Source organism: Sinocyclocheilus rhinocerous, unplaced genomic scaffold (genome assembly GCF_001515625.1).
Source record: "Sinocyclocheilus rhinocerous isolate Xijiao unplaced genomic scaffold, SAMN03320098_v1.1 scaffold2385, whole genome shotgun sequence".
NCBI classification, from domain to species: Eukaryota; Metazoa; Chordata; class Actinopteri; order Cypriniformes; family Cyprinidae; genus Sinocyclocheilus; species Sinocyclocheilus rhinocerous.
The window spans coordinates 609,767-624,643 of NW_015667271.1; the positions used below are offsets into that span (position 1 = coordinate 609,767).

Consider the following 14,877-nt stretch of genomic DNA (forward strand, 5'->3'; position numbering starts at 1 on the left):
CAAAAGATTAATTCAAGGTATAAAGCATTACCATGTACAGTCAGCATGCTAAAAGTGAGTCATCCATAGTTTTTATTGCACTTTTATGGATTATCATACATGTCGACTGTTGTTTAACAACTCTACCTGATCTGTGAAAGCAGGAAATAGCTTGTGCTTTAAAACATTCCCAGCTTGCTGTTTCTGGGATTCAACAGCACAAGAATTTCTCTTAGGATCTATAAAAACAAGTTGATGTAGTGAAGGTTCACAGAGTGTATTTGTGTCAAGTTCAAATGAGATGTTGAGCCAAATGGCGGATTAATGGTACAGGTAAAAGGGATTGACATATTAGCCAGCCTATTTCTGTTTTCTCTCATCAGCCTATCTGAATGACAAATACTAATTCTTAAACTAACCTTTCTGGTTCAGAGGACTTCATATGATTTGTTTAGAGAGTTTCGAGGAATATCTCACTTATGAAAATGTAATTACCTTGCTCCTAATTTGAAACAACTTTTCTGCTGACGTTGCTTAGTCCATTCAGGCTATATTGGATAATGTTAACCAACAGCCAAATTGTTTTTAGGCATTGATTTAGCAAACTCACAACTGGTCTGGCTCCATTTCGGTATGGCACCCACTTTCTATGATTCAACCAATTTCCAGTGTTTGAGTCCTATTCTACATGCTTTTCTCTAAAATATGTCACATTACAAATTAAAATTGGTTGAAAATCTAAATTCACATTGACTTTAAGTTAGTGTCTCATACTGTGTGACCACTATTATGACTTGGCAGATGGGTCGTCTTTCCCCGTGACATGACAAATGCAGTCAAACACACACAAACAAACACACATTCAGTGATTTCTGTAGTTTCCTCCCAAAGCACTTCTATCTAGTTAGAGTCAAAAGCTCAGTAATTCTGTGTGAGTGAGCTGAAACCAGCAGCTATAGGACAATACAGGTTTTCGCCTCTGAGAACAAGCAAAAACACATTTCTCTGTAGCCATTTATCCCATAGACTTCACAAAGTGAACACCTGCTGTGAAAATCGCACTACAGAATGGAATGGGACGTCCAACAGAACCAGTTTTGCTACACACCCTTTGAAAAAAAAGAGGTTGAAGGTCTTTCTCTAGCTGTGTGTTGGATTGTATTATAAAGTGTTTGTTTGAGTTTACACGCCTTTGTAATGGAGTAGGTGTGAATATTGGGTGCCAGACAGGCGCAAATGACAGCTTAAAAATTTACAAAGGAGAGCAGAGCCCTGACGTCATCCATGTCTACCGCAAACTCATCTTCACTGTTCCGGTGATTATCCGTGGACAATGGTGTGAGAGGGTACAAGGTCATGTAATATTTTAGTATGGATCCCCGCTCATGATCTGGAGGGGGAACAAACAAGAATGCATTCCCATGACATTAATTAATTCTCTTTTAGTTGAATTATTTTTTTTAAAAGTAAACTGCAAACTTTCCCAAATGTCAGAAAATTCACAACAATAATATGATGTAGACAACTTCAGGATTTACATTTAAAAGTAGCACATTTACAGGCTATTGTTAAAAAAATGTATAAAAAATAACATTTTCAAGAATGTACTATGATATAACTGTTGTAGTATTCATTCAAATTTTTATTATTTTTATAATATTTTAATTTGATGTATTTATTAGTTTAGGTTTTAGTAACTTTTATGTGCTTTTGTCACATTTCTTAGTTTTTTAAAATATTTAAAAAATTTACAAATGCAATAAAAATATTGGTATCGGTACTCGGTATCGGCAAGTACCAAAAATAAAAGTATTGGTATCGGGCGAGTACTGGAGAAAGTGGTATCGGTGCATCCCTACTAATAAAAAATAATGAATAGACATATTTTAAAGAATAATAATAATAAATTAATTATATATTTGATGTATTCAAAATTGTATTCAAATTCAATATTGACTATTCAACATCTAAATTTGCAATAGCATACGTGCACACTAGCATACTAGGTTAGATTAGTATAGGTTGTTGACTAATTCCTAAACGTTTCTATACCTGTCACCTGTCATAGACACTTTTCAGTCAAACTTTTTTTCTCACTGTGTCTCCACAGCGTTTCACCAGCAGGCTGTTCACAGTCCCCTGGAACAGCAGAAGGGACAGCGGCAGAGCGGCCCCATCCCGTGTCAAAACTGTGGCAAGCCCTGCAAAGGCGAGGTGCTCCGGGTGCAGAACAAACACTTCCACATCAAGTGCTTTGTCTGCAAAGGTAACACGTCAGTCACGACCCACTCACTCCATCTATATACTATTATTGTGTGGCAGTTTTCAGACAATTATATAATGGCTTTTACCCTAAAGGAATCTTGAAAGGCGCTTTGAATGTACAGCTTCTAGAACCTGAACACAAAACAAATGTGATGAAAACATTGAGGTATTTTGTTGTGCAGCGTGGCACTGTATTTACATTAACAAACCCAATCATTCTCCACGAACTGGGAGGGTGGTGTGTATATTGTTGTGACAGCGGTCTGCCACAACCATAGAGTAGAGAGGAAGTTTATTAAGGTGACGATGTTTCATCTGTTTGCGATCTGATTTCATCAAGAATAGCTCCAATTAAGCCAAACACATGGGTCACTGTGGATTCTTGTTTTGTCTGTCTGTGTATGTGTGTCTGTTAGAAGCAAGATAATTTCTCCCAGCACCGGCTGTTTTCAGCTTGATGATGTTGTGAATACAGACAGGGGTTGCTAGGTGACCTCAGGGTTGAGACAATGTGATCTTCTTAATAGAGTTTAGCACGTTTATTCTTACCTCACAGCATCAGTCAGTGCGGTTACTGCACGCCATTAGTCAAATTGCAGTTGCTGCTCTTATTTTTTTTGATAACCTCCCACCCTTAACTCTTATTGTTTTAAATAACTTTCAAATTTTAAGCTATGCACAAATAATTATGGATTTAATACGGAGTTGTTAAGGCTAGTTTTGTAAAACAGTCCTTTGCAGTTCACCTTTATTTTGTGGATGGGTGTGTATTTAGAAAAGTTTGTATTCTCTGAATAGTCAATGTGTCATGCTTTTTTTATATGTGTCTTATCACACACCGTGAACTAGGGTTGAGAGTGAAGACAACATATTTCTTACGATATGCATGGATATACACAACCGTTTTATTCAACAAGGATGCATTAAATTGATCAAACGTGAGAGTAAAGAGATTTTGATGTTACAAAGGATTTCTATTCTATTTTTATTGCTCTGCTTTTAAAGAAGTTTCCATAAAAATATTAAATCAGCACCACTGTTTTTAACAGTGATAATAGCACAGCAAAAAAGGTACAAAAGGGCTCTACCCCTTCAAAAGGTAATTAAGTACTAATATCATATGTACCTCTAAGGTACTAATATGCGCCGTTTAGGGGTTAAAAAGGTACAAAAGTGTACCTTTCGAAAAGGTACCACCCCAGAGACAGCTTTTGTACCTTTTGTTTCTTGTGCACCAAAACAGCATATTAGATTGATTTCTGAAGGATCATGTTAAACTGAAAACATGAGATTGCTGCTAAAAATTCAGCTTTTCCATCATGGAAATAAATTACATTTTACAGTATTCTCAAATAGGAAACAGTTATTTTAAACTGCAATAATATTTCACAATATTCATGTTTTACTGTATTTTTGAATTTTAAACAGTAGTGCATAAAGTAGAATTTTTAATTTTTAATTGTAACTATTACTATTGAGTTTAGTTAAATACTTACAGGTTTGCTTGAAAATGTGAATTTTTTTTGTAATATAATTGAGTTTCTACATTAGTATTTACAGAATTAATAAAGGAATCTGCATAAATTATTTCTTAATTAAAGAAGACTTTAATGCCGGCCCCTCAAATTCTTCCCACCTTTCACCCCATTAGCATTGACAGTGGTGAGACTGTGATTTTTATTTGTATTCATCCAAAATGCTTAATAAAATTATATAATAGGTGTATCGACAAAAAATGTGATCAGCAAGGAAATGTCAGTATTTCTAGACATTAATTGCTTTAATTGCTAAGCCTTTAATTGTTTCAAATTTGCACTTACATTCTTAATCATACATGATTTCTTCAACTTCAACAATTACAAATACAGTGCCTCATTGTTTTCTCTTTTATAGGAGTCATTCTAGGAACACTAGTTATGTGGGCGGGTGTTGTTTTTACAGGAAGTGTGTTTGAGAGTGTGTCTTTTCAGCACTCGGTGTGCTGTCACACCACCTTCAACTCATTTGTTATGTAAAACATCAAACAAACCAGATGATATTGCTTCATTCTAAGATGTTTTGGAGCCTTCGTATGGAGGTCTGGAGAAGGACAGAGACACGTGGGGGAATTCACTTATCGTAAAACTGCCTGTATTTGTTTCATGCACACCATGACAACATGGCAATGCTATTCTGCACAGTGGGGATTTCATTGCTTTATAAAGGCTGGGCTGAGCACGCCCAACGCTCGTTCCAAACATGTGAGCTCAAATATATTATTCAATCAAAATACGCATATGCACAAAAATATAGATATATACATGCAGCTTTTCTCAGCAGGTTTAAATAGAAAGGAACATATTTTTAATGTATTGCATTATGGGCATAAACATACCCTTAGTGTATAGTTTTATGTAAATTGGAGTAATTGTAAATGTAATGTAACTGGAGAGGGATATCTGTTCTAAACATGCTCTAACTCAATATTAATAAAGCAGTACATATCAAATACCAACCATTTAAAGATCTTCTAAAATATACATGTTCTGTGTGTGTGTGTGTGTGTTTACTCCTGCTAAAATGTGTGACCTACACCCTACTGAAAACACCCTAATACAGCTGCCTTTTGTTTGCCTGAATCCCCTAGTGATTTTTCTGTTATCAACACACAGATACACACTATCCACACACACCACGGTAAAGTCTTGAATCTTGATACCTCATCAAATGTTGAAATGATTTGATTCGAATTCTTAGAAAGTCTGTGATTTCCCGAACCTAAAACATTCCTTGTATTTTTGCCGAGGCAGCCTGTGTCGCTTCTCTCTTCTCTGTCCTGACAGCACTAGAGTTCAACATCTGAAACATGATAAGCCTCATATATTTTTTATAAGTGTGTTTGGCAAGTGATATGCTTTCTGTAGGCCTGTACGTATGCACATTTGTATGCGTGGACATTTTCATCATACTGGCTTTGTAATTCAAAAATATGTTGATTAATGTCATTTTCTGTGTTATATAGGGATGTTTTTAAATACAGTAATGTAGAATTCGTATTTACAGATGGGCTATGTCGTAAAATGGACTATAATATGGCTACTGTTTTATCTTGAATTTTTGATTTGTTTAGTTGTCATTTTAGTGTTGTTTCAGTAGTTTTTCAATGAAACCTCCAAATACATATTTCCCAGTTAAATTAAATCATGTCAGTTTGATTTAACACACAAAATTAAATTGTTTCCCACTCAAGGACAGAGCACAATGTGTATGTGTGCTCAAGGCTATGTCAAGTTTCTCATTTCAAACTGTTTCCCACTGCAGCTGAGCCGCCACTGACGTTATACAACAACTCCACAGATCCAGAAGGATTCAGCAGAATTAATAAATGACACTTTATTTAGTTCCTCTTTTAGTAGCGCTCATCAGGGACATTTAGCCGCAGAGGCTTTCTATTCATAATTTAGCACTAATAACTCAACAATGGTGTATTTAAACCATGGATGCTGTGAAATGACAATTATGGATTTCCCCCATTCTCTGACATTTTCATTGGATTCGGGAACACATTATTCTGTAATCCCATCTGTCACATTGGATTATGATTAGCTGAGATTCCCTCAAATATCATTGAATATCTCTATCAAATAGGCAGGATGCAACTGCTTTTTTGCTGCTCATTTACAGATGCTGGCTCATCTGTAAATAAAACTGTGCTGCATACAGTAGCACATGTTTAATTAAGCATATTGTGCTCTGGTTGTGTGATTATGTGTGTGTCTGTTTGGGAGTTTACATGGTTGTACCATAGTTTGGGGGTCAGAGTTATCCACAGAAATTAGGTAAATCTGACAAAAGCTCATAAATGATTCATAAATAAATAAAATAATACAAAAAAGTTTCCTTGATGGTTAATGCTGGATTTGGTTTAGTGTATAGTATATGGTCACACTTTATTTTAAGGTCCAATTCTCGCTATTAACAAACCATTAACTATGACTTTTGCCTCAAACTCCTAATTTGCTGCTTAGAATATGGTCATGCAGAATATGTGCTTTGTAAGTACTAATAAACAGCCAATATGTTAACAATAGGCACAATAATAAGTAACTATCTAATAGTGAGAATTGGTCCCTATACTAAATGTTACCTAGTATTTATGTACACTATAGCTTTATATAAAACTTTATATATGTTTAGTTAAAAACTTTGTAATGTGTAAACCTTCTGTATTTTTAAATTTTCATGTAATATATATATATATATATATATATATATATATATGCTGTCAAATGATTAATGTTTCAGAAAGGCGGGGCATAGAGGAGAAACAATAATGTACAGTATGTGGAAAATAATGTGTTTTTTTTTAACCTTAAACCGCATAAACACATTTCATTACACCAAATACACCAAATAATGTTCTTTTTAGCAGCATCATATGACCCCTTTAAAATCACCTTTTATTTGAACCCACCCATTGCTCATGTAAGCAAAAGTATTGGACCATGTGACTGACAGGTGTGCTTTGTTGCCCTGGTGTGTCCTATTACAATGATTATTCAAACAATAAATAGCACTGAATGTCTGCTCTAAGTTTCAGTTTTGGGTTTTGCCTGTGTAGACTGCATTTATAGTTAGACATGTAACCAACGTGAAAACCAGAGAGCTGTCTATGGGTAAAAAACAAGCAATTGTGAAGCTGAGAGAAGATGAAAAATCAATCGGAGCCATTGCACAAACATTGGCCATAGCCAGTACAACCATTTGTACTTCTACACCAGAAGAATAGGAAGGCCAGGATGGAATTTGCCATAAAGTACAGGGACGAGCCTCAAAAATTCTGGGACAAAGTTTTATGGACTGATGAGACAAAGATGAACCTTTACCAAAGTGATGGAAAGGCTAAAGTTTGAAGAAGAAAAAAGGATCTGCTCATGATCCCAAACATACAAGCTCATCTGTGAAACACAGTGGAGGCTTGCATGGCTTCTTCTGGGACGGGCTCATTAATCTTCATTGATGATGTAACACATGATGGCATCAGCGAAATTCACTCAGAAGTCTACAGAAACATTTTGTCTGCCCATTTACAGAAAGATGCAACCAAACTGAGTGGGAGATCCTTCATCATGCAACACTCATCAGGGGCAAGAAGTGGAAGGTTTTAGACTGGCAAAGTCAATCTCCAGACTTAAACCCTACAGAGCATGCATTTTACCCGCTAAAGAAGAGACTGTAGGGAATAACCCCCCAAAACAAACAACAACTGAAAGAGGCTGCGGTGAAAGCCTGTAAAAGCATCACAAAAGAAGAATGCAAAAGTTTGGTGATGACAATGGGTCACAGGCTTGATGCAGTTATTGCAACAAAGGATTTACAACTAAATATTAAGTCTTATTCACTTTAATCTAGTTTAAGTAAATCTGTTCCAATACTTTTGCTCATATGAGCAATGGGTGGATTCAAACAAAAGGTGTTTGAAAAATTTAAATATCTGGAAATAAAAGCTGAAATGTTGATCTCTTGTCTCATAGTCATCTTTTGATGTCGAACCCAAACATTTTCAGTCTACAGCAAAAATAAAGGAGGGGAGTGTACATACACATATACACTACAATTCAAAAGTTAATAATTAGAAAGCCCCAAATCAGCATATAAGAATCATTTTTGAAGGATCATCTGACACTGAAGACTGCAGTAATTGCTGAAAATTCAGCTGTGTATTCACAGGACTAAATGACACTTTAAAATATATTAAAATAGAAAAATATTTCTTTTTAAATTGTAATAATATTTCATGACATTACTGTTTATACTGTATTTTTTTTATCAAATAAATGCCTTGGTGAGCATAAGATGTTTTCAATAACATTTAAAAAATCCTGGTATTACAGTATTGTTGTCTAACATTATAGGTCATTCCAGTAATTTAAAGCCAATCCATGTTATGTCATTTCACATCAGACAATATGGTAAAAATGGTGTGCGTATTTTGTTTCTGTTTTTGCGATCTCTTTTCAAGGCCTGCAGGAGTGCACATTCTATGTATCACAAAGATCATATGAAGTTTAAAGTGATACAACTGTATTTATAGTAATATGCACTATGCAAAAGGTGCCATATTGCAAACAACATCACAGCAATACAACAACAAATACTGTATACTCCCTTTCTTTGTTTGACAAAAGTTTTGTTTAGTTTTGGATCGGTGTTAAAAAATTCTTGATGCTTAATTGGTGTTTAATTGTCATAATAGCTAAAAATGGATAATGAACCATAATTGATCATAATTAAACACATTTCGCTTTGCTCTGTTGGATGAGTTGTCAGCCTAATCTATTTTGTATATATGTATGTGTGTATATATTTTTTGTTGTTGTGTAGGCTAAGTATTTATTCAGTGCACTAGTTTGTCTGGCTAGTAGCCCAGGCCTTTCACGTGCAGTGTCTTCAGTATGTGCTTGTTCAGAGATGCGTTTTCTTATCATATTCCATTTTCTCTGCTGTGTAGACAGTCAGCTACATGTAGTTACATGTCCAAGCCTTTTTCATTATACTAGTGCACACAAATTTGCTCTCATGTCATGTGTTATTTATCGATTAACTTAATGTGTAATTGCAGGTCATGTAGAACAGAACACAGTAGTGCAGTGAATGCTCAGGACTCTCAAGGTGAATGTCACAGCTGGAGCTTGTGATCCTCTGCCAAATGAAGGTGATGATGCAGGAGTTCTTCTGTTCATTAGGTCATTGATGCGAGGTTCATTGCCAAAGGTGTGCTGATACCTAATAATGTTGTTTTCTGCATCATCTGCAGGATGCAATATTGTGATACTGTGTTTATCACGAGGTAGCCTCAACCTCAAAAATACCACCCACAGTCCATTAGCAGACTGTCTAATCCAATGGCAGTAGCTGTACTTAATGCCTTCATTGACCTTAAAGAGAGTACACTCCCATGCTTTCTAAGTTACTTTGTATTTGAATTGCTTTGCATTTTATCTTATTTTCTAATTAGTCATCTGCACCTGACCATTTTGGCCAAAATGAGCCCATAAAATCATATTTGCCAGGAGGTATATGCAGCATTAACAGTAATTCGATTATGCATTACTGCTGAGTTTCTCCCCCTACACCGTGGGCTACGATATGGTCCAGAGTCTAGTGGTCCCAAGTCTGGTGGTCTCAGCACTCTTCAGTCTGGTGGTGCCAAATTCGGTGACCCCTTAGTCCTTCCTGGTCTGGTGATCACAATACTCCCTGATCCTGTGGTCCCAGTGCTCCCTAGCCTGGAGGTCCAAAGTCCGGTGGTCTCAGCTCTCTGAAGTCAAGTGGTCTCAGTTCTCCCTAGCTCAGCGGTCACATGTCCGGTAGTCTCAGAGCTCCCTAGCCCAGTGGTCCCAAGTCTGGTTGTCTGTGAGGCACCATCTGGTGGTCCCGGAGGTCCTTTCCTTGTCATCAACACTTCCAGTAAAAGCTACTGCCATTTTGTGTGTCTGGACCACACACACTTCCTTGACTGCCCCAGAGGTGGGGACGTCTACTGTGGCTATCCCTGACTCCTCGGAGTTCTCTATCATGACCAGGAGGACCGTCCCGGATTCCTCAGAGTTCCCCTTCACAGCCAGGAGGGCCATTCCTGACTCCTCAAAGTTTACCCTCATGGCCAGAAGGGCCATCTCTGACCCCTCCAACTACCCTTTTACTGCCAGGTGGACCATTCCTGAACTTCTTGATTTACTTGCTCACTCTATCACGGCTAGGAGTGCCATCGCTGAACTCCTTGTGTTACCTTCCCATTCTATTATGACCACAAAGGCCATCTATTCCTGGTCTGTTACAGCCATGGAAGCTACCCCTGGGTTCGTTTGGTTCCCTGTCTCTTCCACTCTGCCATGGTGCTATACTCTGCCATGCTGGTCATCTGCTCTGCCGTGGACTCCAGATCCCCAGAGGTCTTCTGTTCAACCCTGGAGGTCCTCTTCTCAGTTGGCACAGCCTAGGTCTCTTCCTCCTCCGGTAACCCCTGGTGTTCTCCGGCTCAGTCATGGTGGTCTTCTGTTCTGCTGTGGCCGCCATCTCAGCCAGCTTTTGACTGTGGTGGTCTCCTGATCCTGAGTGATCTTCTCCCCCACCCCTGTTGGTGGTCATCTTATATTATAGATGTGAGGCAATGTGAGTTTTTGCTTTGTTGAAGCTGTTGCTATCTATGTGATCTCACGCAATGAGTCTACAGAGACCCGAATATGACATGTTCAACTTTTGTTGAATTTTATTCTAAGGTAGATGTGGCATCAGTAGCCTGTCTGCTGGATTGTTGCTGAAAGTTTGATCTCATGATGTGAAATTGCAACCCCTCTCATGTAGAGGAACAGCAGACCCTCTCCAGGCAGCCAACTCCCTGAAAGCATGCACTCTAGCGCCATTTTAGATTGCCAGAAAATTCAGTTGGAACACTAGAGCTAGCTAGTGTTGGCTTAGACAGTGTGTAGAGGGGTTATATTACCCTACAGGAATAAAACGCTTCCCTCTGTTGATGCGAGTCCTGCCAATTACATGTCACTGGTGCTAGCTTTCGCAATTCTTTGGCCTTGAGGAAAGAGATTTAACCCTGCAGCTTCATTGATCTTTCACCGATAGCTTCCGAGATTGTTCCAAAAGATATCCCTTAGATTTAAAGTGCCTCAGGTGAGGAATGTGTAAAGGAATTGCTTTCGCCAGCCAACACGTTTTTTATAATCTTGTTTACTTGCTCTTGTTGCATTGCAAAGTTTAGGTTTCAGAGAGTCAGACATGTTGAGAATTGCAATCCAGAGATTTTATTTCGAGTCCAATATTAAGATCCTCAAGTTTCATTGTTGACTTTCTCAGTTCACCCTCCCAGTTTTTCTTGTTTACACTCCTTCCCTATTCTATAGTCTGCTTATCTTCCTCCACCATCATTTTTCCATGTTTCATTTCTCCTAGCCCAACCATCCTCTTTTTAGTGCCACTTGTATAACCTCCTTAGCTGTGCTGTATTTTTTTTCATTTTTTCTAATTCATTTGCTCTTTTCTGTATGTATAACCTTCAGTCATCATATGGCAGGTGTGACATTCTTGGGAGCTTAAGCACCCAAAGTGTTCATTCCCAAGGTGCTGATGGGGTGTCTATCTGGAGGACTTAACCCCAGGGAGGGCTGTTCCTGGAATTGTTCTGGTATTTGCTGTTTTGGATGAAAACATCCTCTAGATTTCAAAATGATAACTAACATTATAACTTGCACACTTTCAGCTGAGTGAAGACTGATCGTGTGTGTGATCATGAGAGCAGCGTTGCTCACAGACATTCCTTGCTGCTCTTGTTCAGGTGTTGTTTTCTGTCTGCAGCTGAGCTAAATATACCCGGCAGGGTGAAAGACACACCCTGTGGTGCCCAGTGTTGAGGACTTCTTATCATTGCAGGGTTTGGGTTACATTCTTCAGTACTTGATGGGCAAAAGTGTGCTTAGAGCAGTGGTTTTCAAACTGGGGTCCAGGGGCAGGGCTGCAATGGGATGCTGAGGGGTCCACAAAAACTTTTACTGAAAAGTATTGGTCAAAGTCAATGAATTAACATAAATGTTTAATGTAATAATTTAGCAGGCATTTGATATTATAACTTAATTCTCCTTTTTAAACATTGGTAATAAATCATGAGATCAATCACAACTATTTTACTCTATTGACAGCTCAATTAGTAACTGAAAAAAGAGAGTAAAAGATGTCAACTGTCAACTTAATATGAAGAAAATATTCTACAGTATATGTAATATTTTAATAGTTAATAATACTTTTTTATAATTGACTATATTTGGCTTATATTACTTTAACCTAATTTAATTTAAATTTATACAGGAGTTATTTAATTTTGAAACATGGTGTGCTTATATATTACACACTTTTTTTTTTTTTCAAAAAGTATAAATATATCTTTGTATATGAACATTTTATATATTAGGTTAAAATTTCACTGCACAAAAAAAAAACAGCGTATAATTTTTTTTAGAAGTATCTTATGAAACTGCCTAGGATAATATAAAAAATTGCCAAAATAAGATGCATGTCTATCATTGGTCAAATTCATGTAAAAAAAAAAAAAAAAAAAGCATTTATGGCTTCTATTAAAAATCCATTTTGCTTGATGAAATGAGAAGTTCAATATTGTTTTCAGTCTTGCTCTGGGTGTGTGCTGTCCTCTTACCTTACATGTTCTCTTTAAGACAGTTTGTGCTTCTAGGAGGAAGTTTTAATTCATTTGGAACAGAATTCACACTTTGTCACACCGCATATGCCTATAACCTAGCTAACCTTCCACATCACAGTCGCCAACCAATCATTCTTCAGCAGCTGTGGAAAATATGCCTGTCATTTCTTGAGCAACATTCCGGTTTTATTGTTTGGATTTTTACTACGAGAGGAACATTACTAGAATGCATTGTGTTGTGCTAGCACGGGAATTAGTACGTTAGTAGAAGTGTGCATTTGGGTGTGTGTGAAAGAGAGCAAGAGAGAGAGCCTGTTTTCTGAGTGCTAAAGCTTATTATGTAACAGCAAAGTGAGGTCATTTAAGATAGGATCTTACAGAGGCAGGTGGATAACTGTCAGGCACTTAGAGAGAATAGGATGCATACTATAATATACTGGGATGGGATTGTAACAATTTTACTGCTCAGGAGCAAAATATATATATTTTTTTGCTTTTAGAGCAAAATATTTTCTCTGTTTCAACTTATTCTCAAATGTTTCTCCTGTTATTCACTTAAAATAAACAGACAAAATGAGGCAATTGTTGACTTGCAGTAAGAATAAAATGCAGTAAAATTAATATGGATTGCATAGTCCAGATTTGATTTTGAATTGAGTTTTTCCTTCTGTACTGATGACAATAAAATGTTATTATTCCTGGGCTGAACTGGGGATCGGGAGCCCTTCCTGGGCAGAACCGGGGATCGGGAGCCCTTCCTGGGCTGAACCGGGGATCGGGAGCCCTTCCTGGGCTGAACCGGGGATCGGGAGCCCTTCCTGGGCTGAACCGGGGATCGGGAGCCCTTCCTGGGCTGAACCGGGGATCGGGAGCCCTTCCTGGGCTGAACCGGGGATCGGGAGCCCTTCCTGGGCTGAACCGGGGTAAATATATCTTTGTATATGAACATTTTATATATTAGGTTAAAATTTCACTGCACAAAAAAAAAACAGCGTATAATTTTTTTTAGAAGTATCTTATGAAACTGCCTAGGATAATATAAAAAATTGCCAAAATAAGATGCATGTCTATCATTGGTCAAATTCATGTAAAAAAAAAAAAAAAAAGCATTTATGGCTTCTATTAAAAATCCATTTTGCTTGATGAAATGAGAAGTTCAATATTGTTTTCAGTCTTGCTCTGGGTGTGTGCTGTCCTCTTACCTTACATGTTCTCTTTAAGACAGTTTGTGCTTCTAGGAGGAAGTTTTAATTCATTTGGAACAGAATTCACACTTTGTCACACCGCATATGCCTATAACCTAGCTAACCTTCCACATCACAGTCGCCAACCAATCATTCTTCAGCAGCTGTGGAAAATATGCCTGTCATTTCTTGAGCAACATTCCGGTTTTATTGTTTGGATTTTTACTACGAGAGGAACATTACTAGAATGCATTGTGTTGTGCTAGCACGGGAATTAGTACGTTAGTAGAAGTGTGCATTTGGGTGTGTGTGAAAGAGAGCAAGAGAGAGAGCCTGTTTTCTGAGTGCTAAAGCTTATTATGTAACAGCAAAGTGAGGTCATTTAAGATAGGATCTTACAGAGGCAGGTGGATAACTGTCAGGCACTTAGAGAGAATAGGATGCATACTATAATATACTGGGATGGGATTGTAACAATTTTACTGCTCAGGAGCAAAATATATATATTTTTTTGCTTTTAGAGCAAAATATTTTCTCTGTTTCAACTTATTCTCAAATGTTTCTCCTGTTATTCACTTAAAATAAACAGACAAAATGAGGCAATTGTTGACTTGCAGTAAGAATAAAATGCAGTAAAATTAATATGGATTGCATAGTCCAGATTTGATTTTGAATTGAGTTTTTCCTTCTGTACTGATGACAATAAAATGTTATTATTCCTGGGCTGAACTGGGGATCGGGAGCCCTTCCTGGGCAGAACCGGGGATCGGGAGCCCTTCCTGGGCTGAACCGGGGACCGGGAGCCCTTCCTGGGCTGAACCGGGGATCGGGACTGGAGCGAGATCTGGGGCTGAAGCCGACACCCTTCTCCTCAAAATGTTATATTTAGATTTTACAGGGCAAATTTTCTATTGTAGTTGTTTGTTAAACACGTTAAAAATCTTCAGCTGTGGTTGCCAGAACTTTACTGTAAAAACTACAGTTGCAAATTTGCGCAAAAAAACCCCCAACTAATATACTGTATAGATGTCACGGTTCACACACACGAGGAACACGGGAACGAAGGAGCGAGGAGACACGGCCTAAAGTAACTCACAAAGGTTTATTTGAACAAAGGCTTGGGATCACAGGACTCGACACATCAGGATGACAGGATGACGTTTAACGACTGACAAAGGACAAGAACTAGAACACACTTTAAATACACAGGAACTGATGAGGGGAAGACAAGGGACACCTGGAACT

The 14,877-nt window shown here is 37.7% G+C and overlaps 1 protein-coding gene across 7 annotated transcripts in view; it reads left to right on the top strand.

Annotated features, from left to right (window-relative positions):
• LOC107733466 (actin-binding LIM protein 2-like) overlaps positions 1–14,877 on the top strand; it is a 57,782-nt gene that overhangs the window by 17,685 nt on the left and 25,220 nt on the right. For all 7 annotated transcript variants that reach the window (XM_016545088.1, XM_016545089.1, XM_016545087.1 and 4 more), the window contains exon 2: positions 2,090–2,245. In XM_016545088.1, the coding sequence (XP_016400574.1) occupies positions 2,090–2,245 (156 nt within the window). The remainder of the gene's footprint in view (positions 1–2,089; positions 2,246–14,877) is intronic.